Source organism: Cheilinus undulatus, linkage group 15 (genome assembly GCF_018320785.1).
Source record: "Cheilinus undulatus linkage group 15, ASM1832078v1, whole genome shotgun sequence".
Taxonomy (NCBI): domain Eukaryota; kingdom Metazoa; phylum Chordata; class Actinopteri; order Labriformes; family Labridae; genus Cheilinus; species Cheilinus undulatus.
The window spans coordinates 3,706,868-3,724,917 of record NC_054879.1 but is presented as its reverse complement, the minus strand read 5'-3'; the positions used below and the strand labels follow the sequence as shown (position 1 = coordinate 3,724,917).

Below are 18,050 nucleotides of genomic sequence, written 5' to 3'. Positions count from 1 at the left end.
GTAAGTACGGCTCTCCTCTGTTGTACATCAATCAATGTTTATTTCAGTTTTGCATCAACATATTTTCAGTTCTTTGTCAAGTAAATTCTATTACACTGGTATATCTATAAGAACAGAAAGTAAGAGAATCCATTTATATAAGACAAACTTTGCTGCCATCAGAGAGAAAACCAGAAAAAAAATGCATTTTTAGGATACTACAGTGTGAAGAACAACAGAGTTCCAGTGATTGAGACAGAGCCAGAATACCAGATACAGTACCAGGAGAAAGAGGTACAACATATACAGAGAAAATATCCAAGGTATGTCATTATCCCTTCTTGTATTTTTTATTCACCTTTATCCCATGATTGAACTGTACATTAAATAGAAAAACCAAAAACATACAAACCAAAAACTTACTAACAAAACACCCTGTCGGTAGAAGTCAGATTTTTTTAATGTTCTTTTGGTTTATTTTTTTTTCCTTTTTTGTTTGTGTTTTTCTCCGCCACTGAAATGACTGCACTGAACACAAATCTCATTGACAGTAAAGAGGAGGGAGGCTTTTATTTGGAAATGTTTAAGACACCTCATTGAATTAAGTCAAGTATAAGTCTAGAAGTCCCAGTGTTACCACTTAAGGTTTGGAGGTATTGGACTGGTTTAGAAGACATTAAAGTCTTAGGTATGCCAAACAGGAAGTAGACCGAATGACTATCACCGCTGTCATTTAGCTTGTAATTTCTTTTAGGTTTTGAGTGCACATATTGCAATGCATATGTTATTTGGTATTTGTGCCATTATGAATCCAATATAATGCCACTAATGTGCATGAACCCCTGATTAATGAGGGAGAAATAGCAGTAATCCTCTGTCAAGTTTTTGGAGATCCAATCATAATACAGACAAATGCACAAGTACAAAATATCCTCCTTATTAAACACTGTTTGCAGGTGTCATATGGCTACCCAATGACATATACAACACAATCACAATATGATACACCACCATGTATCATGGAACATTTTCAGTTTTAAACAAACAAGAGCCATCAGCTAAGAGGCCGTTACCATCAATATAGGACTGCGACAAGAGGAGATCATAATCATCAATAACAATACTGAACAAAAAAGAACACATTTGCCTTCAGTCAAAATTGTTGCAAATGTTTTACACATGTACAAAGTTTCCTCACTGACTCTTGACAGAACATCACTGAAAACACCGTTTTAGCCCTGAAACTCAGGGAGCTGTTGACAATTAAACACAAGTGCTTCCCTCGTCTCTGTGTATTCTCTGACATGCAAACAGTGGTCATGTGATTATGAATAGAAGACCATTCAGGCCAAAAGGTGCAAACACAGAAAATAGAAGTCTTAAATAGATTGAAGTGGAAAGAGATGGGATTGTGTCGCTCACTTTTGATTGCTTTGGTAGAGAAGAGTCTGGTTAAACATTTGTCGCCCTCCTCCTTCCTCATCTCAACACTTACAACCCACTAGAGCGCTTAACATCCAAATCTGACTTACAGATAGAGACGCAAAGATTAACCAGACACAACAGAAAAAAAACACTCTTATTTTAATCAAGAAGACGAACTTTGACTTTGATAATGCCCTCTATTGCCAACTCAGTATTTTGTCGTATCTTGAGATGAAAAAGAAATTAAGTGATGATAAATTAATTAGCTCTTTGTTAGAGTGCATTGACTCATCTTTTTATGGCACATAAATAGTTCATAGGTGCATTCATTAGAGATTACCACACTGTGTCCACGCTTAACTCTTTCTGCATTTGCATACATCTCACAACAATCAGCTCTCTGTTTTCATACAACTGTAGTTGGGAAGTGAGAGATTCCTCATCATTCAGTGCTTTTTAAAATTGCAGCAGCCAAGGGAAATGAAGTAAGAGTGATTAGACTATGCAGAGGAAAGTGTACATACTACTTATTTGTGTTTGCATTGTGCAGCCCATAGTAGTAGCATTAGTAAAAACAGAGTAGAATTATTCTCAGTGATTGTAGAGAAAGCTAAATATGTGCATCTATTGTATATTGTGGCAATAAATGATTACTGAGACATAAAAATAAATCAATTAAACCGGAAGTACATAAAAGGCAAAAGAACAAGTTTTGGCTTAATAGCAATGCAGCTATACATTTCCCTTTTTATATATAGTTTTTGTCAAAATTTCAAAAAATAGATATATTTTTTTCATAGTCTCTGTTGTAAGCTTACAGATGAAATAAAAGGGTTCGGTTTAGTATCCATGTTAAAGTAGCATGCTGCTTTTTAATATGGCAGTTGGATATTTTAATACTCATCCATGTTTTCATGCATTTCTTGTTGATTTCTTAACATGTGACTATCTACACAGTGAGGTCCAGAGGGGAAAAAAAAACAGCACACCTGAACACGCACCCCTCCCACACACACACACCAAACCAACTTATGGGATATTTCCAGCTCCCCCATCAGGCCTATTCCGACCACCATTCTCTTTCTCTATTCATTACAACATATTGGGACAAAGAAGTAGCGCGATCACGTCCTGGAGGTGACTGTACCAACACAGAGCCAGTCAGGAGCCATGAAGACTGTGTCACTCTGGAGTCTCTCTTTTCAGTGCTCTCATTTGTAGAGTGAAAGTCGTGGCATACATTTCCCAGCAGTTCAAGGGCTGCGTCAGCGTTCCGTCTGTCCATCAGAACTGGTACCACTTCTTGTCCTTGCACTTAAGCATCAGCTGTAAGAGAAAAGGTTACTCAGTGTAAGCAATAAGTACTGTCTATGGGACTTAAAACTATAAATAAAATGTATTATTATTATTATTATTATTATTATTAATGTCTTTACATTGACAGCATTGTTTATCAAGTGTGCAGCCAATGAATGCAGCCTTTATGAGCACTGGTATAGTACAGGGGTGTCAAACTCAAGGCCCGAGGGCCAAATCCGGCCCGTGGTACAGTTACAGCCAGCCCGCCAGATCCTATCATATTTTCGTTATAACTGGCCCACTGGTATGAGGTCTGCGGATTTCCTGCAGTATAAGTTGTTAAGCCATAAAAACCTGATAAAGTAAAGTAAGAAAGATTTAATAAAAAGTCAAGAATGTGGGAAAGGAATTACTTTGTGTTTTTACTTTATACATCACAGTTTTGTCTTTTAGATTCCCAATTTCGAATCTTAAGTCATCTTTTGACCTTTTCAACTCAGGACTTTGGCTTTTTAAGCACATATTTTGACTTTTAAACTCATGTTTTTCTCATATTTTGACATTCTGAATTAATTTTTTTTAACTTTTTAAATCATATTTTGACCTTTTAAACTCCCAATTTTAAATTTAAGTCATATTTTCAACTTTTTAAGTCATCATTTTGAATTATAGCACATATTTTGCCATTTTCAACTCTTAATTTTGGCTTTTAAATCCCATATTTTGACTTTGAAACTTGTGATTTAAATTTTTTTTCTCATATTTTGACATTTTGAATTTTTATTTTTTAGTTTTATGTCATATTTTGACCTTTTCAATTCACTTTTTTCACATTTTTGACTTTTACCTTATTCTTTACCTTTTTGTTTCTAATTTTAAAATCTTAAGTTTTTTTTGACCTTTTGAACTCACCACTTCATTTTTTCATCACGTTTTGACCTTTTTAGCTCCTTACATTGAATTTTATCTCATAATTTTGCCTTTTGTATCCTCAGTTTTAAATTTGAAGTAATATTTTGACCCGTAAAACTCTTCTTTTTTGTTTTTTTTCCTCAGGCTTTGACATTTTTAACAGATGATTTGGAAATTTATCTCATAGTTTGACCATTAAAAATCATTATTTTAACTTTCTTTCTTATATATTTGCCTGTTAAAGACATGATTTTGACTTTAAATGCCTCTTGATCTAATAAGTTTTAATTTTTATCTCAGGTTTTATGCCTTTAAACATACCATTTTTACTTTTTTAAATCTCAAAATCATTTATCATCAGTGCTATGGTTTTTTTTTCCCTCATAATTCACTGCTGGTGAAAAATGAGGTTTGTGGTTAAATGTTGTTCGGCCTTCAGGTTGGACCCAAATTCAGAATTTGGCTCCTGCTGTGATTAAGTTTGACATTCCTGGTATAGTATTTCTTAAAAATGGATGAAATAAGAGCAGAGAACATCATGACCCTTAATTTGGTATTAGGACATGGAAAAACGTGGCAAAAGTGTCATTTATGTTTACGTATTTTGTAAAGAAAAATCCAAGAAATAATTAGAAAAGTTATCATCATTTGTGCACTTTAATTTTTGAAATGTGATTAAATTGAAGTTTACAACTTAACACATCTTTACTCGAATGATCATATTCCACTATTTTAATTATTATCATGATTTAAGGCTTTTACCTCATGAGCGTGTTTGGAGAAAGCCTCTGCACTGGTCATCATTAGTGCGGTTCGTTCCTCCAGCTCGCCAAGCCTTTGGCCTCTCTCGTCCAGAGCGATGCGCGCCCGAGCCAACTCTCCCACCGCTCCACCGGCTGCCACTTTCATGCCTTCCATCCCCGCCTGCCCAGGGATGTGTTGAGCCAAACTCCGAGAGGCTTTTCCAGCTGCTGCCTCACCAACTAACAGCAACATTAGGAACAAAGGATTGGGAGAATGAGGACAAACATCAAAATAACCAAAGCTGGGTTGAAAATAAGAAGTTGAAACATTTTTTCCTTTAAGACCCTAATAAAGTATTTAGATTTGCCATTTCAGGAGGTTTAGTAGCTACTAGCATAAAGCCCATTATAAACAGAGAATTAAAAAGAGAAAAAAACCCACAGAGCTCTTCTCTGTCGAAGGTATGAGCATTTCCTCCAAAGAAGCCCTTCAGAAAGCCTCTGTTCTGGACCTCAGGGGTTTCTATTGGTGTAAACAATTCTCCCAGCATCTCCTGGAATCAACAAAAACAAAAACTAATCTTAACAAGCAGATTTTTACAGCTTTAGTGAGATGCATTGTCATTTTTGTTTATCATTGATGGGTCAGAATGCCAAGTACACTTGTACTGTAGGCTGACATCACATTCAGATCTTCTATGCATTATTAAAGCTGATCAAATTAAATGATTCTTATTTATATTAATCTGATGTGACATGAAATATTAAACCTTTCCATTTATGACATTAAATAATGGAAAATAGAGTGTCACAAAATATACAAGTGTAGCTTTTACACCAAACATCTTAGCCATGAGATACCGCTAAAGTCAGAAAGACGGCATGGTTATACACGGCTGCTAACAAAAAGAAGAAGACTAAGATGTTTTAGACCGTACAGATCTGTATTAGCTCTAACCTGGCACACCACATGGGTTTGTTTCACACATCCATCTGGTAAACCACTCATGGACAATATTTGGGAAATGGCAGAGCCTTTGAAAAAAAAATAAGAAGGGTGACTGGATGAACGTTCTGTCTGTCACATCTTTACGGGCCAATCAGAGCAACAAAACACGGGACGTAGCCGCTACTGAACTGCGTCTCCACTGAAGGAGTAAACTCCATAGAGAACTGCATAACGCGAATCATGGCGACTGTATTCATGTCAGTACAAATATTATTGCTCAGTGGATTAAAACACTCTGATTTACAAACCACCAATAAGTTTAAAAACTCTAGTTTGTTTAATATTTCTTCATTTAAACACCGTAGTTGTACTAATTTATCACAACCAAAAATACAAGTAAATGGTAGTATTTTAAATGTTAATTTATAGATAATAATAATAATAATTATCATTATTATTATTATTATTATAAAAATTAAAAAGTACATTTTTTAGTAAAAAGCACTTTCAAAGTGCTGTACATGAGGGTAAAATAATGAAAATAAACACTTGATAATAAAAATGTTAAAAATCTAAAAATTACTAAAACTAAAGACATCGTGATGTGATTAACTAGATTAATTTTTTTAATGAATTGACAGCACTAATATTTATGCATAGCCCTGAAATTTATTTATGCATAGCCCTGAAATATATTTTAAGCATAGCCTTGAAGTGTATTTTTTAAGTCCAAGGCACATAACTGAATCCATTTAGGTCACCTTGAATATTTTAAGTTGATCTGAGGTGTCTTTATGTAGCTGGATCAACATAAAATCAACTTGTTTCTGCAAAAAAAGTAAATAAAGTCATACTGGTTCCAGTTTTTTGAGTTTTAATAACCTAACCTTTTTATATTAACCCTACAAAGCCTGTGGATTGACCAGACTCTGTGTCTGTTGTCAGGCAAATCCATCTTGCAGAGCTCTCATCTGCAATGCTTGTGGCGAGCCAGACACTGTTCAGACCAATCAGGGAGGAGAATGAGGTGGTAGCTACAGGCGGGGTTTAGTTGTACTGTGAGCCTCGATAGAGTATAGCGGCAGTTTTATCACAAACGGTCCACATTTCTTCATACAATAAAGAGCGAGAAACAGCACCGAAAGCTTTTCATGGCGGAATATATGTTTCTGCCCTTCTGCTGACCTGCCTCAGCATGAGTGTGCAAGGGTTAAAGGGGACCGGGGTGGGGGGTGTAGTGTGGGTCTATATATGCCAAACTGCAACCTCCAGTCCTGAAAAATGAAGCCAAGTGCAAAAAACTGCAATAAGGCAAGTGTCCACTTGAGGCTGGCTGCAGAAACACCGTAAGTCACATACACAACAGTTTAAAAAGCCGTTTTTTACACTCTGAATAAACTGGTTTACAGCCTGGTTCAAAGAACGACACGTGCCTCATTCGCTAACGTCTTCATGTGCTCTCACTGTACGGGGGTGAATTTATTTGAACCACAATCATTTCAACTATAGTGAGGAAAAACCTCACTGCGCACTGATTGGCGCATTTCATATGATCAACAGATAGCTTGACTGGCAGGTGTTACCTATCTGTCAACCAGAAGGCTAGCTTTAGTGTTAGCTTAGCTGACAGGAAGTTGCGCTCAATGGGCGGGCTCTTGTTTGCTGTTAGGTTGATCCAAAGTTTAGTTGAGACAGCGATTTCAACATGGAGGCCGCCACAGAGGGGCTTCCAAAGCTGTTTGAGTCTGCCTATTGTAAGCAGACGGCTGACGTCACTCAGGGTTTGTCCAATTTTTCACAGTCTATGGTTTACACAGTAGGAGCTGGTGGAGCAGTTAGCTCGGCTGTAGCATTGGTGAAGCCACAGTCTAATCAGAACTGGACCACATTTCTCTATCAAAACAAGAGCAAAGAACCACACTGTAAGCTCCTCTTGGCAGTAACGACGTTTTCGCTTTTCTTCCAATTAGCCGCGGCATTTAATTCACATCATAATCCACAGCTCCTGAACTACAGTAGTGTTTATGGGTAGGTTTGTTGCAGAGCTGTGCATGCGTGCTGTGAATGTGAAGAACAGAACGTTCCTCCAATCACTGTCCAAGAATTTTTTTAAAGTCCCGCCCTTCCCAAATATCTTGATAGCAAGCTTTCCCAGATGAGCTTTAAAAACCATGCAATGGTTTTAAAAAATAACTAACTGGTGTGTCTGGTTATTTCTATAGAAGACATGTTCAATAAAAATGAAATAACTAACTGGTGTGTCAGCTTGTTTCTATAGAAGACATGTTCAATAAAAATGAAATAACTAACTGGTGTGTCAGCTTGTTTCTATAGAAGACATGTTCAATAAAAATGAAATAACTAACTGGTGTGTCAGCTTGTTTCTATAGTAGACATGTTCAATAAAAATGAAATAACTAACTGGTGTGTCAGCTTGTTTCTATAGTAGACATGTTGAATAAAACTAAGTTGGATTAACTTAAAAAAAATCATACCTCTGGGCATTTTAGTGACACTGTTACCTCTAAGTGGCACAGCAGCAGTACCGTAATGGAATCTGACTACCTTACCAAGAGTGAGAATTCAGTAAATGCCCAAACACTGTAAAAACAAAGTTGGGAAAAATGTTTGAAAAATTGCTTCAAGTGGTAACGAGTAACTGAATTAAGTTTATTTAAGATGCAACTTAAGATATCTTCTTGAAATGTTGAGCTGAATGAACTTAATTTAATTGCTTGTTGCCACATTAAAAAAAAAGTTTCTCCACAATTTTCTTTTAAAAGTATAAAATAAAAACCTGGGGTTTACTGTGGCACTGTGCCTTTATTGGCACACAAACAGACACAGTGTAAACACAACAGCCTCACAGCAGTGGTGATCATACCTCACCTGACAAGTGTGACACCTGACTTCAGTGGTCTAATGAGGAGAATACTGGCACCTGACATTTTTCTGACTAGGAACCAGAAGTGAGATGCTGTAAAAGGCTAAATGCACAGACAGACAAACAGAATGCACTCATTAACCTGCAGGTTGTCACACATCTCCTGGCTGTATGTTATTCTCTGGATCTCTGTAGGGGAGCTGAGATAGAGCGCCTGGCCCCCGTTTGTGAAGCAGAAGGTTCGAGCGATGCGCATGTCTGTCAGCGGTAAGTAATTGACATCCATCAGCGGTCTCAGACTCGGCAAACTGTGAGCAGAAAGATGGAAGACAAGTTAGACACCTGCAACAGGTTTTTTAACCCAAAACTGGATACCAAAAACACAAATCAGATCCACATTTGGACAAAGATCCAGTATAATCTCAAATTTAAAATCAGTTTCTCTAGACCAGTGGTTCTCAACCTTGGGGCGAGACACTGAGAGGGGGTCACCAGCTAAGAATAATTTTCAGATAACATAGGTGCCACCTTACACAAATTTTACCAAATGCTAACCCCTTTTCATCACCTTTTAACACCAATTTCAGCACATTTTTGCCACTTAAAACCTATTTTTGTCCATTTTAAACCCTTTCCATCACTTTTTTCTGCCTTTTTTGCCACTTCTAAACCAATTCTTGTCACTGTCTGTCTGTTGTTGCCTCTGTTAACCCATTATTGCCTCTATCAATCACTTTTTAAAACCCCTTTTTACCCATTTTACCATTTGTTTGCCAGTTTATATCAATTTTTTATCCATCCCACCTAATTTCCACCAATTTCTTGCACTTTAAAGCCATGTCAGCCACTTTTTAATCCCATTTTACCACTTTTTTGTGCCTGTTTTCTGCCACATTAACTTTTTTTAGGCTTTTTTGCCACTTTTATCTAATTTTTGCAACTTTTAACCCATTTATGTTCCTTATAATCCAATTTCACCACCTTTTCCACCATTTTTTGCCATTATTCACCAATTTTAGCAATTTTAACCCATTTTAATTATGTTTTAACAAAAGATATTTTCATTTAAAGGAGGCTACACAAATGAATAAATAAACATATTTGTTTCTTTAATAAAAGTGGTTGTTACTCAGGTCAAATATAAAATATGGTTTTCACAGCTTAACTTCACAATGGACCATGGCTTTGCTGACCTCCATGGTCCCCCAGTTTGGCTGGGTCCCAGAAACCTCCCCTTTATCCCTCCTTATGGACCTCCTTGTCTCCACATGACTACCCTTGAATGTTTCTGGCTGTTCAACCACCTTCAGGTACAGTGGGGGTCCCCGGTCTCTGGCACCTTTATTTTAGGGGTCACAGGCTGAAAAGGTTGAGAACCACTGCTCTTGACTGATTATCACAACTTCTGTTTATTGTGGAAGAAAAACTAGTTTATATTGATTAAGTCTGATTAATAGAGAGTGGCCTATAATCTTGCGATTTCAGTATTACCTATAGAAATTAAACTTCCCTCAATTAAAAAATAAGAAGATGTGCTCATAGGGGAAGAGAGAGAAATAAAACAGATGCTCCACGGAGCATCTAAAGGAGTTATTTCCATACAGTCCCTGATTGATAACCTTTGCATTTCCAGAAATGTTCATTAAACTAAAACAGGTAGGTCCTAGTGGAGAATTAAATTAATGATAGTAGGATTAATTGTGTTGCCCAGTTTTACATAAAGTGCTAGCTGTACATGTTTTAAGTTCACAGTTTACAGCATGACTGGTTTTTAGAGAGGTCATTGAGGTTTTACCTGAGTATCATCACATGTCCATTAGCACAAAAGCAGGCCAGGCACACGCTGTTACACACCGATACCACGTCAGCTCGCAGTACAAAGGACGACTCTGTGATGTTGTGAACAAACAGGCAAGACTGTGAGGGCATCAGGAATACTTTGGCCTGTCTCTCAGAGCAGACTACAGCCAGGTGTCCGTCTGCGTAGGTTTCCTGGGAGGATGACGGGGAGAAGTGGACCAGCTTGCGTTTTCTCGGTCGGTCGGGGTCCTCAGCAGCATTGATGTCCCGCCAGACCTCATACGGTCTCTGAATGAGGGCGCCCGTGCAGTCTAAGAAGCCAAAGTTTAAGACTGAGCCCTTCAGCATCAGGACTGCTCCTAGGAGACAAGAGGGAGAGAGGCAGGCATGAAAAACTAAAGCAGGAACTTCAAACAGATATTTTTCTGCTGGACAGACCTCTTCCACATACATTTACCTCAGGATCCCAGTAGAGTTATCTATTTAAAATTATAGCAGTACGTAGTCTGTAGTTTGCATAAGCTGGAGTTTGCATTCTTTTTGTTGATGCATTCTCTGCAGAGGATGTGATCTGAAGTCCAAAGAAAATCCAGACAAACTTATAAGGAGACTTTTATTCCTCTTTGACTCACTAATTATACTTGGATCTGAATCTGTTCCCCTCTAGAAATCGCCTGACTACTTTAACATTCCCTCTCATGAAACAACTGCTGCCCCAAAGTATCAATGTTTGCGTCTGAGTGTGATTTCTGGATCTCTGTAGCATGTTTGCTTTGCTGTTTCCTTTAATAGGAGGGCAAACAAACAGGGTGTATAAACTATTCATGTGTTACAACAGTAAACTCCCCCACAGCCACACAAACAAGATTTTAGAGCCACAAACACACGATCAGGAGAGAAATTCGCTTTAACTGTGCTCTCAGTGTTTCTAAAATTCACAGGACATTAGCTGTTCTTGTCTAAAGACGCCTGTGTAGCATCAATGGTGCATTCGTTAAATGTCAGAGACGGTGTTTCTTTTCAAACATACAACTGAAATTAAGCTGTAAAATCTCATATTAAAGTAATACAGAGCTGCTGATTACAAGGTTAACTGCTGCACACAACACAGCAACAACAGCTTCAACTCTTCTGGGAAGGCTTTCCACAAGGTTTAGGAGTGTGTTTATGGGAATATTTGACTGTTCTTCCAAAAGCGCATTTGTGAGGTCACACACTGATGTTGGACCAGAAGGCTTGGCTCTTAGTCTGAGCTCTAAGTCATCCCAAAGATGTTCTATTGGGTTGAGGTCAGGAACCGACCCATCATTTTACGTAGCCTACCACTTTGTGGCTGAGTTGCTGTCATTCCCAATCACTTCCACTTTGTTATAATACCACTGACAGTTGACCGCGGAATATTTAGGAGCCAGGAAATTTCACAACTGTGATTGGAACACCTGATTTCAATTATTTGGATGGGTGAGTGAATACTTTTGGCAACGTGGTGCATTTTCCTCAACTGTGGCTCAGCAGGTAGAGTTAGTTGCTTTGCCATCTTTGATTTTTTGGCTGTGGGTCTGATCCTCAGCTCCTGCCGTCACATTCTGATGCATCCTTGGGCAAGACACCCCAATCTGCTCCCACTGCTTCATCGGTGGCATGTACATGTGTGTCTCCGTAGCAACCGTTTCCATCAGTGTGTGAATGAAGAGTGAATGGGTGTGGATGGGTGGGTGTGATCTGTGGTGAAAAGCGCCATCAGTAGTCGCATGACTAGAAAACCACTACACAAGCTTACATCATATGACACCACATTTGAACATGTTGTCTTTATCTTTGTTCACTAATCAGGAACATGACTTCTAATGAGTTCATCTGTTTATTAGTACTGACCCTTTAAGAGCCATACCAGCTTCTAAAGGTTATGTGACGATACTGTAGTTATTCTGCTTTAAAGTGCTGGAAGGGTTGGTGCTTAAAGGTCACTGCGAGGAAAATGCATTAATGATGTTTTCTTCACTTTTATGCATGCTCCATGCTGTTCCAGTTTAAATTTCAGGGCATGTTTACACCAAACCCTATCAGAGAACATGTAAAACAAGCAAGAAGTGAGCGTACACTCTGAGACCAGAGCTATTTAACTCATAATGAAGCTGAGCATTAAACTGACCCTTATGATAACCTCTTATGTGATGAAATGTAGGAAAAGCCCCAAACACAGTCTAAATCAATGGTTCTCTACAGGTTTCTCTTCATTATCCACCATCACATCCTCAGAAAATGCAACACAAATGTTTGACCTTTTTACCATTTAAATTCATTTAATGAAAACGGTTGCAGCTTGAACCCTAGATTGAATAAATCATAAATAAACAAAGAGACAAGACAAAGCAATTCTGTTTAGAAAGATCATCATTACTGAAGCCCTGAGAGGGCATGCAGGAATTTTATGATGCTTCATTTTCCTGAATAATGAAGCATCATAAAAATTACACATGCATTTTATTTATTTTCAATGGACCTAGAGGAATAACTTAATCATAAAAAACAGCTTTGCTCTCATAAGATAAAGAGATAGACAAATGGAAATATTCAGAAAGAAAGCTGCTTTTGTTATCAGAGAAAAGCAACTAAAACAAAAAGCACACAGTGAGTGTTAAACAGCGTTGATTTTAACTCTTAAAGTGTCATTTTTTCTTTCTTTCTGGGTGAAATGGCCTTCAGTGGTGGAGGTATCCGACTCTGTAGAGTCAAATCATCTAAACTCCGCCCACAGCCATTTCAAATCTGGGGTGAAGTTTCCCATAATGCTCTCTGACAAAGTGTTTAGATGCTTTAGATGTACTTAAATGTGTGTGGATGTTGCCTTTTGTACAGTGATCACTGCTGGTATTCCTTTGCCCATGTGTTGGTGTCATTTTTATTGTCATTTTACATGTTAAACACTTCTGCACCATGCCTGTAGTTATTCACAAAGTTGCTCCCTTCCTGCCCGGGGTAAGGGAGAGTGAGGAGTATCAAAATCTGGTGCCAACACGGCACTGGTACTATAATATCTGATACCTGTCGAATTACAACACTTAGTGATACTTCATTTAAAAACCCTGACAGCACAAATGAAAGGAAAGAAATAAGATATGGCATGTGAATGACTGATGTGATCAGTTTCACCAGCTTCCTTTCTTATCCAGTGTTTGACTGGCAGCTAATAAAATATTTCTGCTAATCATTAATGATACTCAGGCCGCTTTTATTCTCCTGCTGAGTTTAACCACATTTTCTCTCTCTAAACTACCAATTCAAGCACGTTTGATATTTACGATTCGGGATTTTGGAGGCTACGACGCGATTTGGAGCAGTAAAACAATCGTGTTGACACCACACACATGCAGGCTACTCAGACAAACAGTCGTTTGCGACGAGGCTTCTCTCAGGATACACCCCCACGATCATTAGGGGAGGCTCAAATCGGGATTAAAATCCTGTAGTGGCCGGCCTTAGAGTCACAAATTAACCTAACAAGCATGTCTTTGGTGGTGGGAGGAAGCCAGAGTACCCGGGGAGAACGCACGCATGCACAGGGACAATATGAAAACTCTGCACAAAAGGCTTTGACCAGGAAGTGAACCATTAACCTTCTTGATGTGAGGCAACAGCGCCTACCCCTGCACCACCGTGCAGCACTCAATTAGCACCAGCATCAGGAAAAGGACCAAACATACCCAACCCTAGAAAGGCATGTAAGCAATGAGCAGATGTGCGCAGACTTTAATTTCAGGACACATTGAAGCTCTGCAACTATCTCTCTGCTCCTCTGTTTCCATGAGACACCTTACTTTGCCACAGTTGGGCCCCAAACTTGTAAAAACCTCATATTTATTTATTTAGAATTATAAAAACTCTGGGAAAGTGTTAAATTTAACACCATGGGAGTCAAATTAAAACTGATGATTTTTCTGTGTAAGTTTTGGAATAACTTAAGAGTTAAAAATAAATCAGAGTTAAAAACTAACACTCCAACAATGGACAGCTATACAAACTAGTGTTAAATTTAAGACAGGCCATTATGATGTTTATGGATGTTTGTCTGCTTAGGGCTTCCTTATTGACACTTTGACCTTGTTTCATTTTGTTTCAATGTTTATTATGCCTCGATGAATGGGTGAGTGTGGACTGTAGTGTTAACTAGTAAGGTGACATATAAGTGGACTTTATTCATGGTCCTTAGTTGGCACAAAAGATTTCATTCTACATCCACAAGTGAATATTTTACTGCAAATTTAACAAAAAGGAACACATGGTGCTGTCTCGTAGCATTATTTCCAACAAAGACATTTATAGAGCTTTTTGATTCTTCATCAGAGGTAGACTGAATCTCCAACCACAGCTTCACTGCAAAGTTAGAGGAAAAATATCCACAAATGAAAGAAACCTGAATCAAATATTTTATGGTTTGCCTTTGATTTTGAGTGAAAATGTCACAATGATTTAACATTTAACAATGGAAGTAATGACAGTTAATCAGTTCTGGTTCTGTTGTGTTTTTGTTCCTGAAATATTCATTTGTGTTAAGAGTTTGGTTCATTTCCATCTAAATGTGGTGGCACAGTTGGTGCTAGAAACAAATTTGTTCATACCCATTTTCAAAATTAAAAACATTGTTTTCTCTGTGAGGTTCACGGTCTCATAGGGACTTACCGCTGGGGCCAAAGGTCACAGATTCCTCCATCCTCTCCTCCTGGTCAGTGGGAATGGACATTGGGATGAGCAGGACAACGCCCAGACTTGTGCCCACCCACAGACATGGGGTAGTGAGGGCGTCACTCTTGCGGCCGTAGGACTCTCCAAACTGCAGCGTGGTGATCGCTTCTTTGGTGTCCCGGTCAATGCTGGACACACTGGAACTGCGGGAACGGCTGAAGGAGTTTTCACGGCTCTCAGTAGCTGCCACCGCCAAACAAAGAAGCAAGGAACAGGCACAAGTGTTGAAAGAGGAGAAATATAAGCGAGTGGAAAGACAGAGAAGTGAGAGGGAGAGCAGGAGAGAGAAAGGTAGAGCTGCAGAATGTAAAGAAGGTATCAGTGTGTGAGACAAAAAATAAGTATGAAAGACTAAGTCAGAATAAAAGTCAAAGGTGAACAGTCAGGAGAGATGAAGAGCGCAAAAGAGAAATGTGCACATATGGCTAGTCTACGTGGCATGTAAAACAGTGATGTTAGATGCTGAGAAGCAAAACAAATCAAATTTAACACGAGACAACTTGAAGATCATTTTCAAACCAGACCCTGCATAGTTCTGGTCCTGTTTAGAGTACACAGATTTTTACAGAGAGAAACCCTCTATCCAGTGGCCTGGTTACACTCACACATAACATTTAATCACAGTCATGGGTGTATATGCACGCAGACAAAGGCAGACACACAAAAACACATGCACATCCTTGCAGCTGCACTAAATCATAACACTCCTTTAGCTGTGTTGAGTGCTGCCCATTCAAGTCCCCCATTGTGTACTTAAAGCCCCCATCATACAAGTATTTCTGTATTGCGGCCTTTCTAAATTATTCAGAGCCAGGCAATGTGCAGTTCTGCATTCCAAGCCTGATCTTACACTGAGTGCAGTGCATTCTGAGGAGCAGGCCGCCTGGTGTTCTCATTTCAGGCTGGAGTAATATAATAGTAAGAATAGAAAGACAGATGTCAAATATGCAATTTATAGAAGCATTAGAGCCATTAAATAAATATTCACACATTTCCAGAAACAATTCCATCATTTATAGCTTTCTCAGGGCATGCAGTAGCCCGTCTGCTGTCTGCAAAACGAGGCTGACACTGAGATTTGCTCCAAATACGTCATCATCCCATCACATTCTAAGGGCAAGGACTTCTATGCATACAGTCTTTGCAGACAAAAACAGCGCCTCGGGACAGACTGACAGACTGACTGACAGGTTGACGGACAAATGTATAAAAATCAGCAGTTGGTGTGTCTGTGGCCAAAGCCCCCTTACCTCTGTCACTCCAGCAGTAGGGGGCGCTGGTGTGGTGCTCATCATGGGAGTACATAGTGACTCCATGTAACTGCTGAAGCATTGCCCTCCTGGATGCATAACCTACTTGTGCCCCACAACACGAACCCCATTTAAAAGAGCACACCAGTGCCCAAAGAAACACACACACACACACACACACGAGGGCAACCACGCGGTCATAACAGACGTACAAATGGACGACAGTACCAGAGTGACAGAGAGGAAAAGAGAGAAAATATGCACCTGAGTGTGGAGAGATTGTTTCAGACACAAACAGAGGCAGATAAAGAGAACGGGACCAAAAAAGGCAGCGTGCCCACGTTTCTAGAGGCTTGATAACCTTTACTCACATATCCATCTTCTCTCTCAACATTTCAGCGAAACTAAACCTGAATGCAAGAGTAGTGGTTTATACTTTACTGTTCTTAAAAGCATCATCCCATTATGCATTTCAGAGTGACTGTGCTGCTCTTCTAAAGGCACCAACAGGACAACAGTCTACATCCTGACAATGCTGACGTGGTTCTGCTGCAAGTGCAAACATATTTAGAGTCAAATGAAGAGCCATTTTAATACAACACTAACATAAATGCGCTCTACGGCTCATATATCTCTATTTTTCATCTGTATTTCTGCATGTTCTCTCAAACCTTACAGATACGGCTCAAATGTTGCAATACCATCTGTAACTGCAAGGGCAGTGTTGAGCAAATTGGCCTACGGTTCAACACAAGCAGCAAAACGCAACAAATAAGAGAACTGAAATCAACTTTCCTGAGGAGATGTCGGTTAATATTGAGTGAGTTGTGAGAAACTACGGACGTATCTATGATGTTAGCTCACCTGGGCACAGACAGTCAGACAACTACAACAGAACAGCTGGGCAGAGGACAGACAGCAGCAACAAAGAAGAAATGGAGGTCTATGTATGACTGTGACCTCTAGTGCAGTGGTTCTCAACCTTTTCAGTCCGCAAACCCCCAAAATAAAGGCGCCAGAGACCAGGGACCCCCACTGGACCTGGAGGTGGTTGAACACAGCCGTGAATATTCAAGAATAGTGCAGACTACGCCGTCCATAAGGGGGGATACATGGGGAGGTCTCTGGGACCCAGCCAAACTGGGGGCCCATGAAGGTCAGCAAAACCATGGTCCATTATGAAGTTAAGTTGTGAAAACCATATTTTATATTTGACCTGAACAATAACCACTCTTACCAAAGAAACAAATATCTTTATTTATTCACTCGTGAAGTGAATACCCTTCTTAAATGAAAATAACTTTTTTTAGAAACATAATAAAAATGGGTTAAAAATGGCTAAAATGAGTTAATAATGGCAAAAATGGCAGAAAAGGTGGTGAAATTAGATTTCTAAAGAATATATTTGGGTTAAAGTGACAAAAACTGGTACAAAAAATGGGAAGAGGAGATCAGAAAGTGTCTGAAATGGTTTTTAAGTGCAAAAAATGTGTGGAAATTAGGTGGAATGGGACAAAAATTGGACATTAAGTAGCAAAAATGGGTTAACTGTGGTAAAATGGGCAAAAAAGTGATGTAAAAAGTGATCAATAGAGGCAATAATGGGTCAACAGAGGCAAGAGTAGGCAGAAAGTGGCAAGAATTGATTTAGGAGTGGCAAAAAAGGCAGAAAAAAGTGATGGAAAGAGTTTAAAATGGACAAAAATTGGCAGAAATTTTCTAAAACTCGCAAAATTAGTGTTAAAAAGTGCTACAAAAAAGGGGGGGTTGTAAAATTGGTGTGAAGTGGCAACAGTGTAATTTAAAATATATTCTTAGGTTTTTTTTGAGACAGCTGATGACTCAGTGCCAAAGGGGGTCCTGACCCCAAGGTTGAGAACCACTGCTCTAGTGGATAAACTCTAGCATCAACCCTAAGTAGCAGACTTTTAGGATCAGGGTACCAAAGTTTAATTTATTTTGAAAGGGTATTTCACCGTATGGAAATCAAGAAAACTGCCAGATTCACTCGTTTTTCGTTTCTGGACAAGAACCATAAAACGAGTAATTGACACCATTTTTTTTCC

At 38.9% G+C, this 18,050-nt stretch overlaps 1 protein-coding gene across 1 annotated transcript in view; it reads right to left on the bottom strand.

The window, feature by feature from the left end:
• Positions 1-61: 61 nt before the first annotated feature.
• Positions 62-18,050, bottom strand: part of stxbp5l (syntaxin binding protein 5L) — a 160,931-nt gene continuing 142,942 nt past the window's right edge. Inside the window, exons 26-32 of the mRNA XM_041807110.1 lie at positions 15,985-16,086; positions 14,672-14,917; positions 9,987-10,350; positions 8,334-8,499; positions 4,801-4,912; positions 4,378-4,598; positions 62-2,730 (exon numbers count right to left, since the gene is read on the bottom strand). Of these exons, the coding sequence (XP_041663044.1) occupies positions 2,689-2,730; positions 4,378-4,598; positions 4,801-4,912; positions 8,334-8,499; positions 9,987-10,350; positions 14,672-14,917; positions 15,985-16,086 (1,253 nt within the window). The 3' untranslated portion in view covers positions 62-2,688. The remainder of the gene's footprint in view (positions 2,731-4,377; positions 4,599-4,800; positions 4,913-8,333; positions 8,500-9,986; positions 10,351-14,671; positions 14,918-15,984; positions 16,087-18,050) is intronic.